Genomic DNA, 17,585 nt, shown 5'->3' with positions numbered 1-17,585 from the left:
GCGACTTTATTATTGCAATATTATTATTGTATAGCAATGACAATATCGCATATGGTCGCGGTATCCGGGCCGTACGACAAATTGCGCGTAATGTTCAGAACGACCGGCGCCGCGGGACCATCGGCGCTAATAACTGTGCAATGCCGCACGCGCGGCGTATTAATAGCAACACAACAATAACGCTGTAGGTACGCTAATATCACAACCGCGCAAAGTTCTGTTAAACTATTTACGATTTTCATCGTCGTCGCGATATCGTATAAACAGTTCACCGTCGGCTATCGACCGTCCGACATTGTCGCGCGCAGCCCCGGTGGCGCGAGGGGGGGGGGGTGGGGGGTACGCTAAAGTCTAGTACCATCGTATAGGTATAGGTAGGCGATACATACACCGCCGAACTGCAGTGTTGTCCGGGACCGTCGCCGCGGCCGTGGTCGTCGTTACGCGCGCACCGCGGGACGATGATATCGTTATAATGATTTATACGGGACCGGGAGACCGCCGTGTTGGGAATCGGGTAATTACACGCGCGCATGACACGGGGCTAGCGGATAATATAATGACGTTCGCAGTATTTTTTTTTTTTTTTTACGTTTATTATTTTATGTAAATAATAAATATAGTCGTGTGTGTGTGTGTGTGTGTGCGTGCAATATAAAACGAGCGCAACGGAATGCGTAAACATAATTTATTTTAATATCGTCTGCGATTACGAATGTTGTATTACGCCAACGGGGTGCGTGCGCGACAAAGAAATGCAAAACTTGTAGTGCGCGCGTTCACACACGCATTCCACATTATCCGTGTGTGCGTATTATTAGTGAACACTAACAGTATTCTATTCCACGAATGAGCGTGAAAATGTTTACATTTTCCTTGACCCACTATGTCGGACTATGTTGCACGGAAATATTCCAAAACATTTATGAAAACAAAAAAAAATCAACAAACAATATTGTACTAGGTACGTACCTATATATATATACAAGAGACGGTTTCCGAACAACAATATTATTATCGACTAATGCAGCTACAACTTTTTTATGATGCTGCTAAATTGAAAAAATGTGATTGTATCGTGATCCTTGAACATCATTGATCGGTTATCCGGAGTAGTAACACTTAAAAAGGACCAGTTATGTATTATTTATTAAAACATTCAAACACGCAACTTCTAATAGTATTGGAAATATTGTCCTTAGACACAAAAGAAATTAGTTTCTCTTTTCGTCAATATCGTCCTTAAACGAGTCATGATTTTTCTGCCGAAATCGAAGGATATTTCATTGAATGTTAAACCGTTATTTATTGTTTCCGATGAAAATATAAATTTTAATAATCGATTTCGAAAAACAAACAAATCGAAAATAATACTTTTTTATCGCGCTTTTAATTTAAACATTGCAACGTTTATAGGCTATGGTTAATTCGTATTTATGCACACTTAAATTCGTGTATTTTATTTCGTAAAAATGATTATAGCGGTTGATATTTTCATAGTATAGTTTATCGCTATTGTCGGACAATCGAGGACTGTATGTTTTTAATACCGGAAACCATTATATAACCTACGTAGAGTAATGGCGTTTGTCGCGCACCAAATTGGTCTACGTCGAAAACCATAATAACATATTATAAATCACTCGATTTATTTGCAGCACTCGATTTTCAAGACATTAGTTTTGTCAGTAAATACTCGTTTCTCACTGTTATACAGGTATAACTACTTTTAACTGCCTTTAGTTTTCACGTATACAACACACACACACACACACGAACACACACACTTAAACCTATTCAAGTTACGTGGTACCGACGGTTTTTATTTTCGTTACCTCGTCGTCCGCTGATCGTTCATATCTAATATACGAGTACTATCATCGCCAATCAGCTTTCGAAATAACAAAACAAAAAAAAAAAAAAAATTAGTAAGACATCAATGAGTTAGATCACGAAAACGCAGAGTATAATAATATTATATTATAGTTATGTGTAGTGTGCACGCGTTGTACGTGACCGCGCGTCTCACGTCGTACCAGCGCGCCGTCGGGCCAGACGAGTGGGCCCCTAATATCGTTATATTAGTATCTGCGAACCGCCGCGGGACGGACGAAAGGTTTCGGGCCGACAGAGAATACCTACGAGGCGGTGGAGATGAGGGCTCCCGACGACTACTCGACCTCGACTCCCGGCCGCCACCGTTACCAGAAACCCCGGGGCTCCGCGCGTACGGCCATACGTCCGGGGCCCAGAGACACCGATAACTGTAATCCGATAACATCGACTTATGAATGCATATAATATAGTATTCCGACGCCGCGGGTATCCGAATTACACGAAATTTCCGCGTTCGTCGGTCTGTTAAAATATCGGTACCGGTACAGGCCGGTTAAGGTATTGTGGTTTCGGCCAATCGCTTTACGAAACCGTTGGTTCGCTACGACGACTGCGTGTGGTTAACTATAATGGGCGACAAAAAGCGGATAAATCGCGAAAAAATAACGTCTCGGTTTGCAAAAGTGAGAGTTTATATCTATGAAAACATTTACTTTTTTAGAATGGTTGAACACTCGTCGTTCTTGGGTGTTTATTAAAATCGTAAATTGTTTATCAGTCATCACAAAACTAAATAATATCTATGTCTGTATACTTTAAAAGCGATGATTTCAATAAAAATGTGGTCGAAAACCACGCACGCATACACTGTCGCATTTGTTAATTATTATATGCCGAGTTGTTGTGACTCCAGTTGTGCTGTTGATAAATCCTTTTCAATCAAAAGTACAGTAATGGATATGATCCTTTGCGGTCGTTTCTGCGATTTAAAAGTGTCATCTATGAGTAGTAATGAGAAAGTTAATGATCTATGGAAACAAAAATTATTTAAGACGTGCTTGCGCTTATGATGTTACACGTAACGACTTATGGCGCGTCCAAATCACCGTTTTCTCGATTTTACTGAAGCGGCGCATGTACATAATACATTATTAAATGTATTAAAATATTATACGTCATAAATTTTATCTAATTAACTGGTAGCTGTGCACCTAATTTCATGGGTTCCATCTTGCTTGGGAACAATTCCGGCTTAGGATTTTGGTGAATTACTTAGACATTCATAATACAGCTTCAGTAACTTTGATGTATAGGGCTAAAGTTGTGGGTCAGTAAGCCACCCCAATTAAGCGTGCGATTTCTAACGTCACTCCGACAACTTCCAGAATAATATAATATTATGACATATCACTGCAAAATTACACGAGCTTAAAAGCGATTCTACATAATTTTTTTTTAAATGAAATTAACTCGAGTAAAAATGTTTTACCAGATGATGAAATTATTAGTTTTACACAATCTACTTAAGATTAATTAAAAACACTGTTGTTTTTCTTTCCACCTCCTAAATACCCAAACAAGTGTGATGATGTATAAATATTAAAAAATATTATTGAAATGGGTTGAACAGCAAATGTATTCGAAAATTAAAGATGGTATTTTAATATTATTAAATTATTAATATGCTTATATATAATGTGTATTATTATATTCAATAGGGAAATTAGCTTAATATCTTTAACTCGTAATATGTGATATTTTGATAGGCGGTTAATACGAAAGTTTCTTAGGATTAAAATAAATATAGTTAAGATCACATAAATAATTATTTTTTACCTTGTATAAAATACGAAATATTCTTAATGTGGTTTTTTTCTTAAATATATTACGGATTTTATAGGTGAGTATGGTACAAGTAGAAATAAGATATTTTTTAATTTTAACAAATACAACGTATTGTTCTTGAGAATACGACTGAGCGCCATTTCCTGCTCTACTAGAAGGATTTATATAGACAATACGGATTCATTTTAATGGTATTCCATTACATAATTTAGTATAATATAATAACATACAATATCATTTGAACCTATGGACAGACTATACAGTATACACGTATAAGTCCTTTATTAAAATATAATTTAAAATAGTCTAATATAAATATATAATATAATACCTATGACCCAAGATAAACTATGTTTATAATTTACATTTCCATTATTTTTTATTATTTTACGAAATTCATTTTATAGTGAAAAATCAATCTAAAATTTCCGCTGGTCCATAACATCCATAGACGTACGTTTTCTGAAGTTTAGGCGACCCGTTTTATGTAATATTGTTTTCAATATTTCATGATTTCATATCATATAATATTATTAGTATAAAATTTAATCAATTATAGTATAAACTTTAATGGAGTCGTATGAAATGTTTATAAAATATGAAAATCATACAATAATATTGTAAAAGATACATTAACTCAAAACCATCTTGGTTCGTTAAAGTAAAATTGATTATAATTCGTATAAGAATAATTATAAACCGTATACTTACATATAAAATACATTATGACACATAAAATATTATATATATGTGTGTTTATATTAGTACCTATGTAATTTAATTATTCTTAACAATTACATTAATGTAGAAACGCTGTTTTTTTTTTTTAAGGTATTACTTTGTTTTGGTCAATATGAAACGTATTTATTAACACTTTCAAACTATGCGTTGTCACAACAACTTAAATTGTAAAATTTTACTTTGTTCACTGTGTATTGTAATACCTACACAGATTTTACTTGAAGTTGTTTTTATACAATATATTGTGTATATACTATATATGCATTACATTAAATTGTTGAATACATATAAAAAATATTAACAAAAAATCATAAAAACCTTTTATTTAAATTATGGACGTTAAATGTAATTATTTGTTACTCGCAGTATCGATTTTATGAAACATTTTGACTAATGCGTTTTATTTTTGAAACAAATGTATAACAGTATACATTTTGTAATGTGTGGACCGAGTAATCTCGTTTGAAATACTAACATTTGATTTAAGAACGGTAAACTTTATGACTATTGAAACTAAACGAAAATTGAAAAAAAAAGGCTAGCAAAGGTATATGATTACATAACGAGATATTACATCGGAGTCGGCATTTGTGGCGGGCTCGTGGCCAACAAAATATAAACGCTGACAATACGATCTTTTGAGGTCGTTAGAAAGATTTTTTATCATATAAAATTCAAAGCAGCGACATGTTTAAACGAATAAATTAAGTTTTGTCGTTTTAACTTTTGTTTTCTGACCACAGGATCGGAAGATGTTTTTTGTTCGATGTACATCACTTCTTTACTTCGTAAATCGTAACTATTACCCGTTCACTAAAAATATCAAAAAAATTCATTGGAATATTTGAAATATTTCATTCTGTAAATATACCTTTGTCTGAATTGAAAAAAAAAACTGAAAATAATCTTTTCATTTTCCAACGAAACACTGATTATCATAGTATAGTATACATTTTGTACAATACATGAATAGTGTATTGACATGATAAAAACTTTACTATATTGGCCGCGCATAAAAGTTTTTTTTTGTCAAGAGTACATCTGCTCATAGAAATTGTCGTTCTTCAAAACCAATTTATAAACACAACCAAACATAAAGGTAAAAATATTATTTGTGTTTGTGCGTTCATTTTTGTGTTTATTAATTTCTAAACGAGTTGCGAAATATTACAATTTAAAAATGTTAATAACTAGCATGTAAATTAAAATATTGTAAAAAACAAACTCGCGTATAAAAAAAATGTTCTTACACTTATTTTTGCTTAATGTTTAATAATAAGTTAAATATTCTAATAGACAACAGTACAAAATTGGTTTTACTGAACGTGCGCTGTAATAAGCTTGTATGACGAAGACAATGTATTATGCGAGTATGACGTCGTCTTGATTAGTAATTTTAATTTTGACAACGATCTTTATTGTCCTTGTAAATGTAACTGTTACCAATTTTAGGACACAATTTAAGCTTTAAAAGTAGCAAATATTAGATGTTTTCAAAGGACATTTTATCACGATAAAAAGAAGAAAAATCATATTTATAATATGATGAAAAATCTTGTGACCTCACCGAGTTTGTCATAGTCCGGTGGAATTGTCTTAAAGTTCACAAAGTAGCTATGTATACCTATTTAATGACGAACCGCTCACCCTCTACCCATCCATCTGGGGAACTTCTCGGAAAAAAATGATCATATGGTATGTTTTATTTCATAAACGAAAAGTTTTTACGCTTAGGGTCTCCTAAGCGTAAAGGTAAGGTCTGTCTAGACCTGCAGAAAGATAAATGAAACCTTTAATTCCAATTGGTAACACGTGTGCGGAAAGTGATGACGACACGTTGAAGATTTACTGAGAGAATTTACTATATCTATTATGTTGTCACTACATTCATACGAATACAATATACACATTGTGGTGTGTTTAAGGTATTTTATTTTGCAGACGCCTGCTACAGTCTTCCCCTGTGAAGTCTACAACCTAAACATTTATTGTCGGAACATTATGCTTTAGTCTGTATTTTTTTTTTTTTAATAATTGCATAAAGTCAAAAAAGTTATGAAAACCTTCTTATTAAATGAAATATAAAAAAAAAATTCCCAGACATTTGTTTCATGAATTTATTATTAAAATAATAATTTTTCTTTTGATGATATCATTTTTTCGTAATTTACTTTTTTAATAAAACTCTTATTCTAGTAATAATATATTTTTGTTGTGAATATTATAAAATAATAAATTGATATAAAATTGAGATAGGATATATTGTAATTATATGTGATGTATGTGACGTATGTGATAATAAGTTTCAAACACTCTACGTTTTTAATTGTGCGATTTATTTAATAATAAAAACTAGTTTATTTACGTCAACTTAAATTAATTTTAGCATCAGTATAGAGTGCTGAAAATTAATAATCTATCAGCGGGCAAAAAGAGAGAGGGTGAGCATATAAGATTTATGGAAATGGATCTCTACCAAAGCGAGCAAGAAAGTAAATAATCAAAGTAAATGCAGAGTGGTTGACGATTAAATAATAAACGATTTCCATTAACACTATAACCGAGGTCAAACGAGACCTATTCTATAGGGGTATTTACAGGAAAAGGAATTCCTAGTGTTGTGATTAGTGTTTTGCGTTTGTAAACAAGATCTACTCGAGATAAGACGTCTGAATATTGAAATAGCACACTTGTCTTACAGAACCATCGACTGCTGGTTGTTATTTCAGGCGATGCTCTTTTTTTTTACATTACACGATTCAAAATCAGGAGTTTGAAATATGCTCAGTGTTTCATATCTATTGCATTTCGTTATATTAAATTAAAATATTATAGAAAACGATTATTATCGTAATATCAGTTATAGTAATATCCCGTTGTATTTTATAGTAATTTATAGTAATAAGTCTCATCAACACACCGTTTTCTTATCATATTGTATGTTCGTTATTAATATTAACCCAATAATAATGTATTATTTATTTATTTATTTTTTTTTTTTGAAATTGTTACAGAATTATTATGAAATATTTAATATATCATTTTGTTTGACAGACAAGTTCGGATGGTAACGTAACTACGAGTGTGCTAACGTTTACTCCGGCGATCAAAGACTCGGACAACACGTTGAGCTGTCGTGCAGAGAGCGGCAAGTCGGATACCGTCAACAACAGACACAGCAAAACCGACGGTCGCCAATATCAATCGGTCGACGTCGATTCTTCTGATGGATGGAAGATAAACATATTTCGTGAGTAACTCGTCGATACTTTTTCATTTTTAGACATAAGCCGCGGGACGTGTATTGTACGCTCTGTGTAGGTGTGAAAAAAACACGTTTAATACGTATTGCTGATAATACCTACCCCTTGCAGTATGATACCGGATTGACCATATTTTAATACAGGAACCATTGCTAACAGCGAAGAGGGTTTTCCATGCCGTCTGAACTAAAGTACTCGTGTTACATTTTTTCGACATAATATAATATTACGTATTGACCGTATCGAACATTGTCGCGATTATTGTATCTACTGAATTTATAGCTTTGTCGATAATCATAACGGCCTCCTTTTTGACGCGATATCATGAACGTTAATTAAAAATAATCTTGATTGTTTGTTATTACAACGATATCGTTTGAATTCAAACGGTAAAAATGTTGTATACGCGCACGTTGTTCCGTTTGGTAATATTATCATCGTAGTGATTGAAATTCATAGTCGGCGTTTTACCTGTAGATCGTATATTTATGGTTTAATTGTAGTAGGTTACCAATTGAATTATTGATTTAAAATCGCAATTTAAAATCTCGTGTAAAATAAAAATCTTCTACCTCTGATAGTATATTATTACAATCAATATAATATTTAAACCACCCTTTAAGTACCGCTTAACGAAATACATTTAGTATACGTACACCTTGTGGCAATACATTTATTCGATCAAAGTGAAATTATTACACGTTCGTTATAATAGTAATATTAATTTATTCTACTGGTTTTCTGTTGGAATACCGAAGTCGATAGTCAATTTTCAATGTAATTTAAATAATATAATAGTACCTACATATTAATTTACATTAGTGGTCGATGAATTATTATTTTCTTTTTTTTTCACGTTGACTGCTAAAGGTAACTAGTACTTTATATCTACCCTATGCATCAGACCTTATTTCGAAGAACCCAGTTGTTCCTTAGAAGTCGCCGTTCTCTCTGTACCATGTAAGTTGTGGTGATTTCGATGGTCATAAAATAAATTCAGTACAAAATGACGTTTGATAAATAGAAAATATTTTTGAACTATGATATTAGTGTAGCTGCATCAATGGGGTTTCTTGTTTAATGAACATTTGAATATTTTTTTCTTCGGTAAAAATTGATTATATTTACCAGATTTTTATAAAAATTAAATATTTTATTTTAAAAATGAATATAATATGTTTTTTAAATATTAAAATTTTATCATGATATACTTGAAAAAAAAAATAAGAAAAATAAAAATATCTAAAAACCAACTTCTATCTAATCTTTTTTCATTAAATCAATAAAAATTAAAGCACAGAGTTAATTTAAAATAGGCTTGATATTTTAATTATAAAAATATTAAAAATGTTATTGTTTTTTTTTTTAACGTTCGGGTTTTTCAAACTATTAAAATATTTTAATAAAATCAGGCATGTGAGATTATATCTTAAGCTTAATATTTTATTCAGTGAAAAAAGAATTAAGAATACATTATAAATTTATAAATACACTAATGAACAAATTAATATTTTTTAATTTCCGATTATGTCAAACCATGTACCAAGTAATAATATTATAATCACTTGTAAAATACATAAAATATTCATCGATATATTTTCATTATCCATTTTCATTGGAATCGACAATTTTAGACAAATTATTTGATTCATTTTTGTATTTAATACGAGAATCATCACAATCAGTGTTATGTTATCCAAAGTCAAAAGAACACCATAAAACTCCATTTCAAAATAATTTGAATACAATTAACCAACAGTTAATACAGCATAAACCGTAATAACAAATAAAATATTTGGACCAAAAATAAAAGTATGTTCTCAATATTTCAATAGAGTACGTTGCAGCCATACATTTGTATGAAACCAATTCAATTTTCAAATTTGGTGCCAATAGGCAATGGTGAAAAAATATTAGAGTCACCGGTTAAACTTTTAATGTATTAAAATATAATATAATTCTATTTTAATACTTACATACTACAACAGTTACTTGTGACTCATGACTCGTATAAAATTGAGATACTTGGTATTTATAAAAAAGATTTTCAAACAACGTTTGATTTACAAATATTGATTTCGACTTTTTAGAAAATCCGCGAGAGAACGCAAAAAATATAGTAAGATTTATGGATACATCTCATAGTACAATATTAAATATTATTAAAAATACGTATGGTAGCCACGTGATGTAAAAAAAAAAAATGTGTATTTAATCAATGATTGACTCGAATCGAAAAAAAAAACGAAAAAAAAGCAATTCACTGAGTTGACGCACTTCTAATATAATTTATTGCTTAAAGTGTATTTCGTTTGTATCATTGTTTTGTTTTTTTTTCCTTTGATGTATCCGTGAAAGTTTATTGGAAATAGTGTTAAAAGCTTTCATAAAGTATGACAAAAGAAAAAAAGTTTTAATTGAATTATTTTTGTACAGTTACTCGATAGAATACACTAAACATTTATACAATCGATTATAAATTTTAATTTTTAACTCTAATGGTTTGTCCATCGTGTGTTCACATATACAAGAGTAAGAAAGTGTACAGTTTATTAGCGCGGCTATAGTGTGGACATAAATATATTTATATTAATTCTTTTCCATAAATGTATCAGTACCATTTATATTGGAAATATGTAGAATTATTAGATGACTTTTATGTTACAAGGGACTTAAAATCAAAAAGTTTCTATGAGACGTGCAATGTATAACGCAATTTGTGTATTATATATTTAAAACATATACTAAAATCAGCTAGTGTTTATGTATATCTAAAAAATATTTAAAATGTAATAAATTATAAAATACAGTGTTGAAAATTCCATTGCATTTATTATTAAACATGGTCGATATTAATTGATTAAGTATTGTATACATTATTATCGAAGTTCTAATATGATATATTATTTATCGCTATAAAATTAAATCATTCAATATATTATTAACGTTGTTTACACTGAATATCTTATTAAAACATATTTTTCAATAATATGTTTACATTACAAGCAAGTATTTACAATAAACTAGTCAAAATTATATTTTTATTTCAATCAAGATAAACCTTATTAAAACGTAAATAGATGATCACTATTATTATCAAGCAGTATGTATATATAAATATATTTATAAATGGATCTATTGTACGATGGGTAAGCAACTGCTTTTTTATCAAATAATATTTAATTTTTAGCTAAATATCAATCTGCAGTAATCATAGTGTAACATTCTATAAAATGTATACATTAAGTGAATTATTTATGTAATATAATTAAAATCATACTTTATTAAGTCTTTATTATTCGTAAAAATTATCTAACGATTTATATTAACTCAGTTGAATTGTATTACGAATTTCAATATTTTATTAAAAATAGTGTTTAGATTTCAGGGAGAATAAATATTTTCTAAACAAATATATTATGCTAAAACCTTTTAATTATATCATTAAAAAAAAAAAAAATCATTAATTATTGTATTTATAAATCATAAATGATTTTCTTTGTATCTTTTTCGGTTTATATACAATAAACTATACACATGAACATATTATTAAATCTCTATTAAATTATGTAATATTATACGATTTATATACAAAATTGAATTAATTTGACGAATTTACTACATTATATTACTATATTTGTATATATTCATATCATAGCATTATTTTAATACATACTTATATCGAACATAACCATACAAAATTGTTTTCGTAGAATTTATATGAAATTATTTACATACTGCAGTGCTACTATTTCCCTCATAAAATATACACAAAAACAGTCTCGTCACAGTATGGGGATAAAACAAAATTATAATATTTCTCCAATTCACGTTATCATTAAAAGTGCTTTATAAAGCAATTGGTGAAATTTAATTCGAACATTTTCTGCGGAAAATTTGTTTAACGTGCACTCAGAAACGCATCTAGTATTATAATGGTTCAAACGATGCCGAGATAGACGAATTTCGAGAATCGTCGGATCGAACCGTGTTCGTGTGAGATTCGTCGTTCTCGTCACCCATGTATATATTATGCTCCGCAGAATTATAGTACTTATATAATATTACTGTGACGACTTTCGGTGCGGTCGTTATACATATATGCACATCGATTCGTCGACTTGTTTGGACGAATGTTTACTGAATATACATGCACATTGGTGAAATCGCAATAATACAACACTGTAATATTTCACTGAATTTAGCTTCCACCCCGATTAGTGTAAAGCATCCGTCTCGTCGTTTACGCGCCGTGACCGGGGGGGGGGGGGGGCTGCGAATTATTTGCACGCAAACTGACTGCCAGGCGGTCCGTCGAGGCGTTTGATGTACTCCCCCCGCGACTGTATGTACATATATATACATATACATATATACACATATACACATATATATACCATGCGTGGAATCCTGCGAGTTTTCCGTATAACTATTTCGACGTGATAACTATTTCGACATTTCCGTGGACAAACAAATGACTCGGCGACTGAAACGAACGTAAGGGACGAGACAGCGGAGGTCGATACCAGGACAGATATATGCGGAGACTTCGATGGGGAATGGCGGTGTGGAAGGCGGTAGGAGTCCGAAGAAAGTCGGAAAGTCGACGCGCGCGGACGAGTGACGGTGAGAAGGACGGGAGAGACGTAACTTTCGCAACAAAAGTATCTATCCTCAATGCAACTCCCCAAGTTTCGAATAGAACACCTCGGGACTTCTAATGATTACGTTATCATTGCTACCGTATTCGAACCACCACCATATGTTCTAAAAACAGTTATAACGTCGTTAGATTATCTTTCGCTTATATATCGAACCGAAACGGCTAGTACACTAGTCGCGTTTTAGTGACTTTCAATACCACTGTCACGCTATTATAAGTTAGAGCCCGTAGAACAAAATACGTATATATAGGTAGTAGGTGCCTACTCTGTCAAAAGTAATTTTTAAGTCAATTTTTATTTTTTGCATATTTACTTGTTACATGCCTTTTCAACTTGTGTTTAGTAAATAGTTTATGATTTCGTAAATAACATAAACGCGGTCTTCTACTTATAGTGAATATGCCAATAATTATAAAGTTTAATTTAAAATAAAAGCCGAGTGTACAATGCAAAATTAAACAAGTCGCGGAAATTATCATCGATTACTTATCCCAGAATATCCAATATAATATTATTGTTAATAGAATATTTCTAATTTGGAAAAAAAATTGAGAATTTGTGGGTGTGAAATATAAATTACTCATGTTTTGTACGATGCACTTGAGAAATAAATAACTAATGAATTAATGTTTAAACTCAAATGTATTGTTTTTCAAAACTGATACTTATTCCTACTAACAATTAGCGATATGTTGTTCACCCTATAGGTTGGCTGTGATAGGTGTTGACAGATGATGTCCATCGGGCTTGGGTCGGTTTACACGGTGTATATCCAAAATTATCTCAACACGTATTGCCCAACAAATATAAAATGGTCAATGTCATCCGTACAAAGAAAAAAAATCGATGTGCAGAAAAAACGTATTTCTAAGACATGTTGACTTGAAATGTTTGTTATATTAATATTAGGTTTGTGATGAAGGTGTTTGTTTTCTGTTTTCTGTTTTTTTTTTTTTTATCATTTTCCATCAAACAAAAACAAGAATAAACAAACGTATACAGACGACAAAGCACACACAGACAACAACTGTATTTATTTTCGAAAATATCATTCCGTTTACGCGCGTTTCCAAGAGAACATGTCGTATTATATTATACAATGTATAAGAACGGTCTAGATTAAACGTTCTATTCCACGTCGTAAATACATTTTACTTGGAAAAAAAATTCCTTTTTGAAACGTGACGTTCAAAAGTAATAATAAACCAGCGACCACGATACATATTAATATAAATTATTATTATATTAAACATCCAATAGACCACAGCCATATAATTTATTAAACCGGTTTTATACATCTATGGTGACAATAATTCTATATTACGTTAACCAGATTATTTTGGCGGAATTTTTTTTTTTTTTTAGATTCACAAACTCAGTGAAACCAAACCAATTTTATCTACTTTAACCTTAACCCTTATCGTGAAAATAATGCTAATCTAAAATCAAATATTTATATAGCCTTTTAAACTTTTAAATATTTATGAAAAAAAAAACTATTTTAAAATATTAATTTTATTCCAATCAATAAAAAATGTCAACAACAACACTATTTACTTATTGGTCGCTATTTAAGCATTTGTATTTTGTACACATTATAAAACATTTCATATTTTAGTATCATACAACACAGATACTACTCGTTATTTTATTCTCTACTAAATTATTATGATTTCCATAATAATATAAGTGATATGATCACTGTTTTAGTTGCAGCTCTTTGCTTATTTTTACTTTAGTTAAGTCTACTTCGATGTTGTCATTCGAACTCTAGTTTCGATGTATATCTGCAGGCTGATGCACGATAATAATATTATCTTATGTCAAGTTTTGTGAGGTCGAATAACCGATATATCCAAAGTTATGGTACATGGTATTTTAGTTAACATAATCACATTGACTCTATACATAATAATATACTTTACATCTAATGAGGCTCTAAATGTCCCTATTATAACAACATGATATATTATGATGTATGAGTCATTTGACACATAGTTTACGATAAAATACGTAAAATTACTTGCCTTTTTTTTTTTTTTACCTCAGTTTATTGTATAATATCGGTACATTTTGGTATTTTGGAGAGGATAGAATCGAAGAAATGCATTAAGTTGATAAATAATATCAACAATTTATGAAATGATTGTAATACGTGTGCTAAGCGTATATAAATATATACACATATACATCATATATATAATATATATATATACAAAGTGATTATTTCATCGAACAATTTACCAAAATGTATTAAATTTTATAAAATATATATTTTTTGTATAGTTATTTCCAGTCCAAATAAAATAATTTTTCTTAGAAAATTACATTCTTTCATATCTATTTTTATTATTACAAGTTAGGTAAGTGGAGTAAAAGGAGTTAATTTTGGTCTACTACTCCGCTCATATTAGCTTTAAATATTAAGAATATATAGTCTTAAAACTCATAAACTATACTTGTCAGAATTTCGATTTTTATAAATCAAAATACCCCAAAATATATTCTTTAGAAAATGAAATTATTCATGTTGTCATTCAAAAAACTAAAAAACTTTAAAAATATTTATGATAAATAATAAAATCATAAATTTTTTTTTTTAAATGTGCTATTTGACTGAAAATAATGAAAAAAAAATTGTTTCAATAATATTAATAGATCTTAAAATTATAAGTGTTGTTCAATAAAAGTATCATCTAGTATATTATTGTACATTCGTGAATACGATAATATCAACATAACACAAATCCATAATGTAATATAATTTACGGCGATTATCCAAAGTTGTAGAATTTTTTTGTTTATCCATTATAATATAAAATTATTATATCATCATACAATAATAATACATTAACCATGGTTAAACCTAAACATTTTTCCGTAACGAATTAATTTATTTAATCATTACGACCGAAATAATTTTCGCAATATTTTTAAACAGATAGGACAGAAATACATCATCTATCGTCCATTTTTTTACTTATAATCGTTTACCATTAATTTAAAATAAAAAGGGGAAATTATTTTTGTCTTTTTTTTTTCAACCCTTATATTTTGTCAAAACCAATAACAAACACGTTTGTCACGTGAACGATTAACGGCTGTTCGCAACAGTTGTGTTTCAAAAATAAAAGCGGATATTGATAAATAACAAATTAACACGAAATTCAAAAATAAAATAGAAAAAAAACACTAATACTAAAGGTTTTCTACAGTGCAACTTTAAAAAATATATATATATATATATATTGTCAGAGTTACAATTTGTGACTAACTACTCGGTTATTCCGTTGCCCCAATATTACCAAATGTTACTTTTATCCTTCACTAATACATATTATATGAATACAAAGAATAATATTATAATACCTGCGATAACCTCTGTAAAGTCATTATAATGGTCAACACCGAGGTAGTCCTCAAGGTCACAGTATATCTCTAGAGCAACCCGAGTTGATATTACAACAAATGACCTAACTTGGAATAATATTATATTTTTTTTTATAAATAAAATGGACACAAAAAAACAATGATAAAGTTTAAGCATAGTGCTTTAAAATTATAAAATAATAATAATAACAAAAACAGAATGTGAATTAAAACTTAAAGCAAGGTGGGAGCCAAAACAATATTTTTATTTTCTGTTCTGCTTACTATACCATCCCCTCGCACCACAGATAACGCCTAAGATTACAACGAAGCTATTACGTGCAACGACAAAGTAAAAATACCAACATTCTACTTATACTTATAAACGTGTAATATTTGAAACTATAATCACATTCATAGAATATAAAAAAATACAGTCCGGGACTAGAAGCTGCAGACTGCCGACATCGCAATATCCTTACGACATAAACAAAATAAATACGGTGTAGAATTAACATTGCGTCCTACGCAAGTCAACTATTATTATTTAGTAATTAACAATTTGTACATAAATTAAAATAAGCAAAGTAAAATTAAACCACAGGAAACATAAAAAAAAGGGAAATATAATAATATATTCATTTTCTATTGTTAATTATTTGAATTATTTTATAAACATATTATGTGGACCGTTTTTCGAGAATTAATAAGTGAATAAGTTTTCTTTGAATGCATTCTATAACAATATTATAATCGAGAATATAATAGTCTTAATTGTCGCCACCACGAACACATGTAGATAACTAATAATATGCTAAATGGTGAACAAGCGTCGTTTAAACTTTAACTATTACACGTGTTCATTAATATAATGTACCTAATAGGTACTATGCAATGATTTTCGTTAGGTTTGACCCTATCAATGAAAAATTATAATAAATTATATTGAAAATGATCGATGATGTGATAGCATTTTTTATTTTAGTTTATCTAAATTCAAAATTTTTAAATTGCAAAATGTAAATATATATATTTTCCTTTTTATTAAAATTGCTAAATAATCTTACGAGTTACAACTACTTATATATATATATATATATATATTGAACTGTAAAAAAATAATAAGTTTAACTCAATTGATTATTTATTTTAATAGTAATAATATTATTAGTTTGAAAAATTCGTATTACCCTGTAAAAATCTATTTAATATATAATTTTCATTTTTTTGGAAGCATTTTATTTGAGCGAATAGAAAATTTTCTTTTGCGCGCGAATCGTCTACCTTATCTCTGTAAATGAATAAAATAAATATCGTCGTAAAAACTCATTAATTTTAAAGAAGACCTTTTGCAATTAACTACAGGTTTGGTTAAAAATTACTGAGTGGAATACTCGCGTAAAGTGAAAGACATATTTTTTTATCAATGAATTTATATGAGTACCTAATCAAATAAAAAATATAGTAGAGATGGTAAGTGGGTGGTCACTGGTCACTATAATGGATGTGTTAAATTTAAATGTAATGACGGGTATCATTGTATACGAAAAACGATTCTGAACGGAGATGATTTTTCAGTTAATGATAATTAGTTGGATATACTATATTATTAAATTATTTAAATTGTAATAAATCGTTATTTTACACAATTTCGTAAAAAATTAAATTTCATACGCTCATACAATTTTTCCTATATTGACGATGGAATTTTTTTTTACAGTTACTTGAAGGAAAACTTACGGATAACCTTGTATTGGATTTTTGAACCTTAAGTATAAATCACAAAAATTTTATGAATTTTCAACTTCAAAATTCCTTCCAATTTTCGCGATTTTGATAAATTTTGTAAGCATTTGAACTTTAAATG

At 29.6% G+C, this 17,585-nt stretch overlaps 1 protein-coding gene across 1 annotated transcript in view; it reads left to right on the top strand.

Moving 5' to 3' along the window:
* The window catches only part of LOC113556221 (nephrin-like), a 414,201-nt gene that overhangs the window by 362,135 nt on the left and 34,481 nt on the right, over positions 1-17,585 (top strand). The window contains exon 7 of the mRNA XM_026961043.1: positions 7,477-7,672. Within this exon, the coding sequence (XP_026816844.1) occupies positions 7,477-7,672 (196 nt within the window). The remainder of the gene's footprint in view (positions 1-7,476; positions 7,673-17,585) is intronic.

Source organism: Rhopalosiphum maidis, chromosome 3 (assembly GCF_003676215.2).
Source record: "Rhopalosiphum maidis isolate BTI-1 chromosome 3, ASM367621v3, whole genome shotgun sequence".
Classification (NCBI taxonomy): Eukaryota; Metazoa; Arthropoda; class Insecta; order Hemiptera; family Aphididae; genus Rhopalosiphum; species Rhopalosiphum maidis.
The sequence above is the reverse complement of the archived record's forward strand: the minus strand, read 5'-3'. Positions and strand labels throughout refer to the sequence as shown.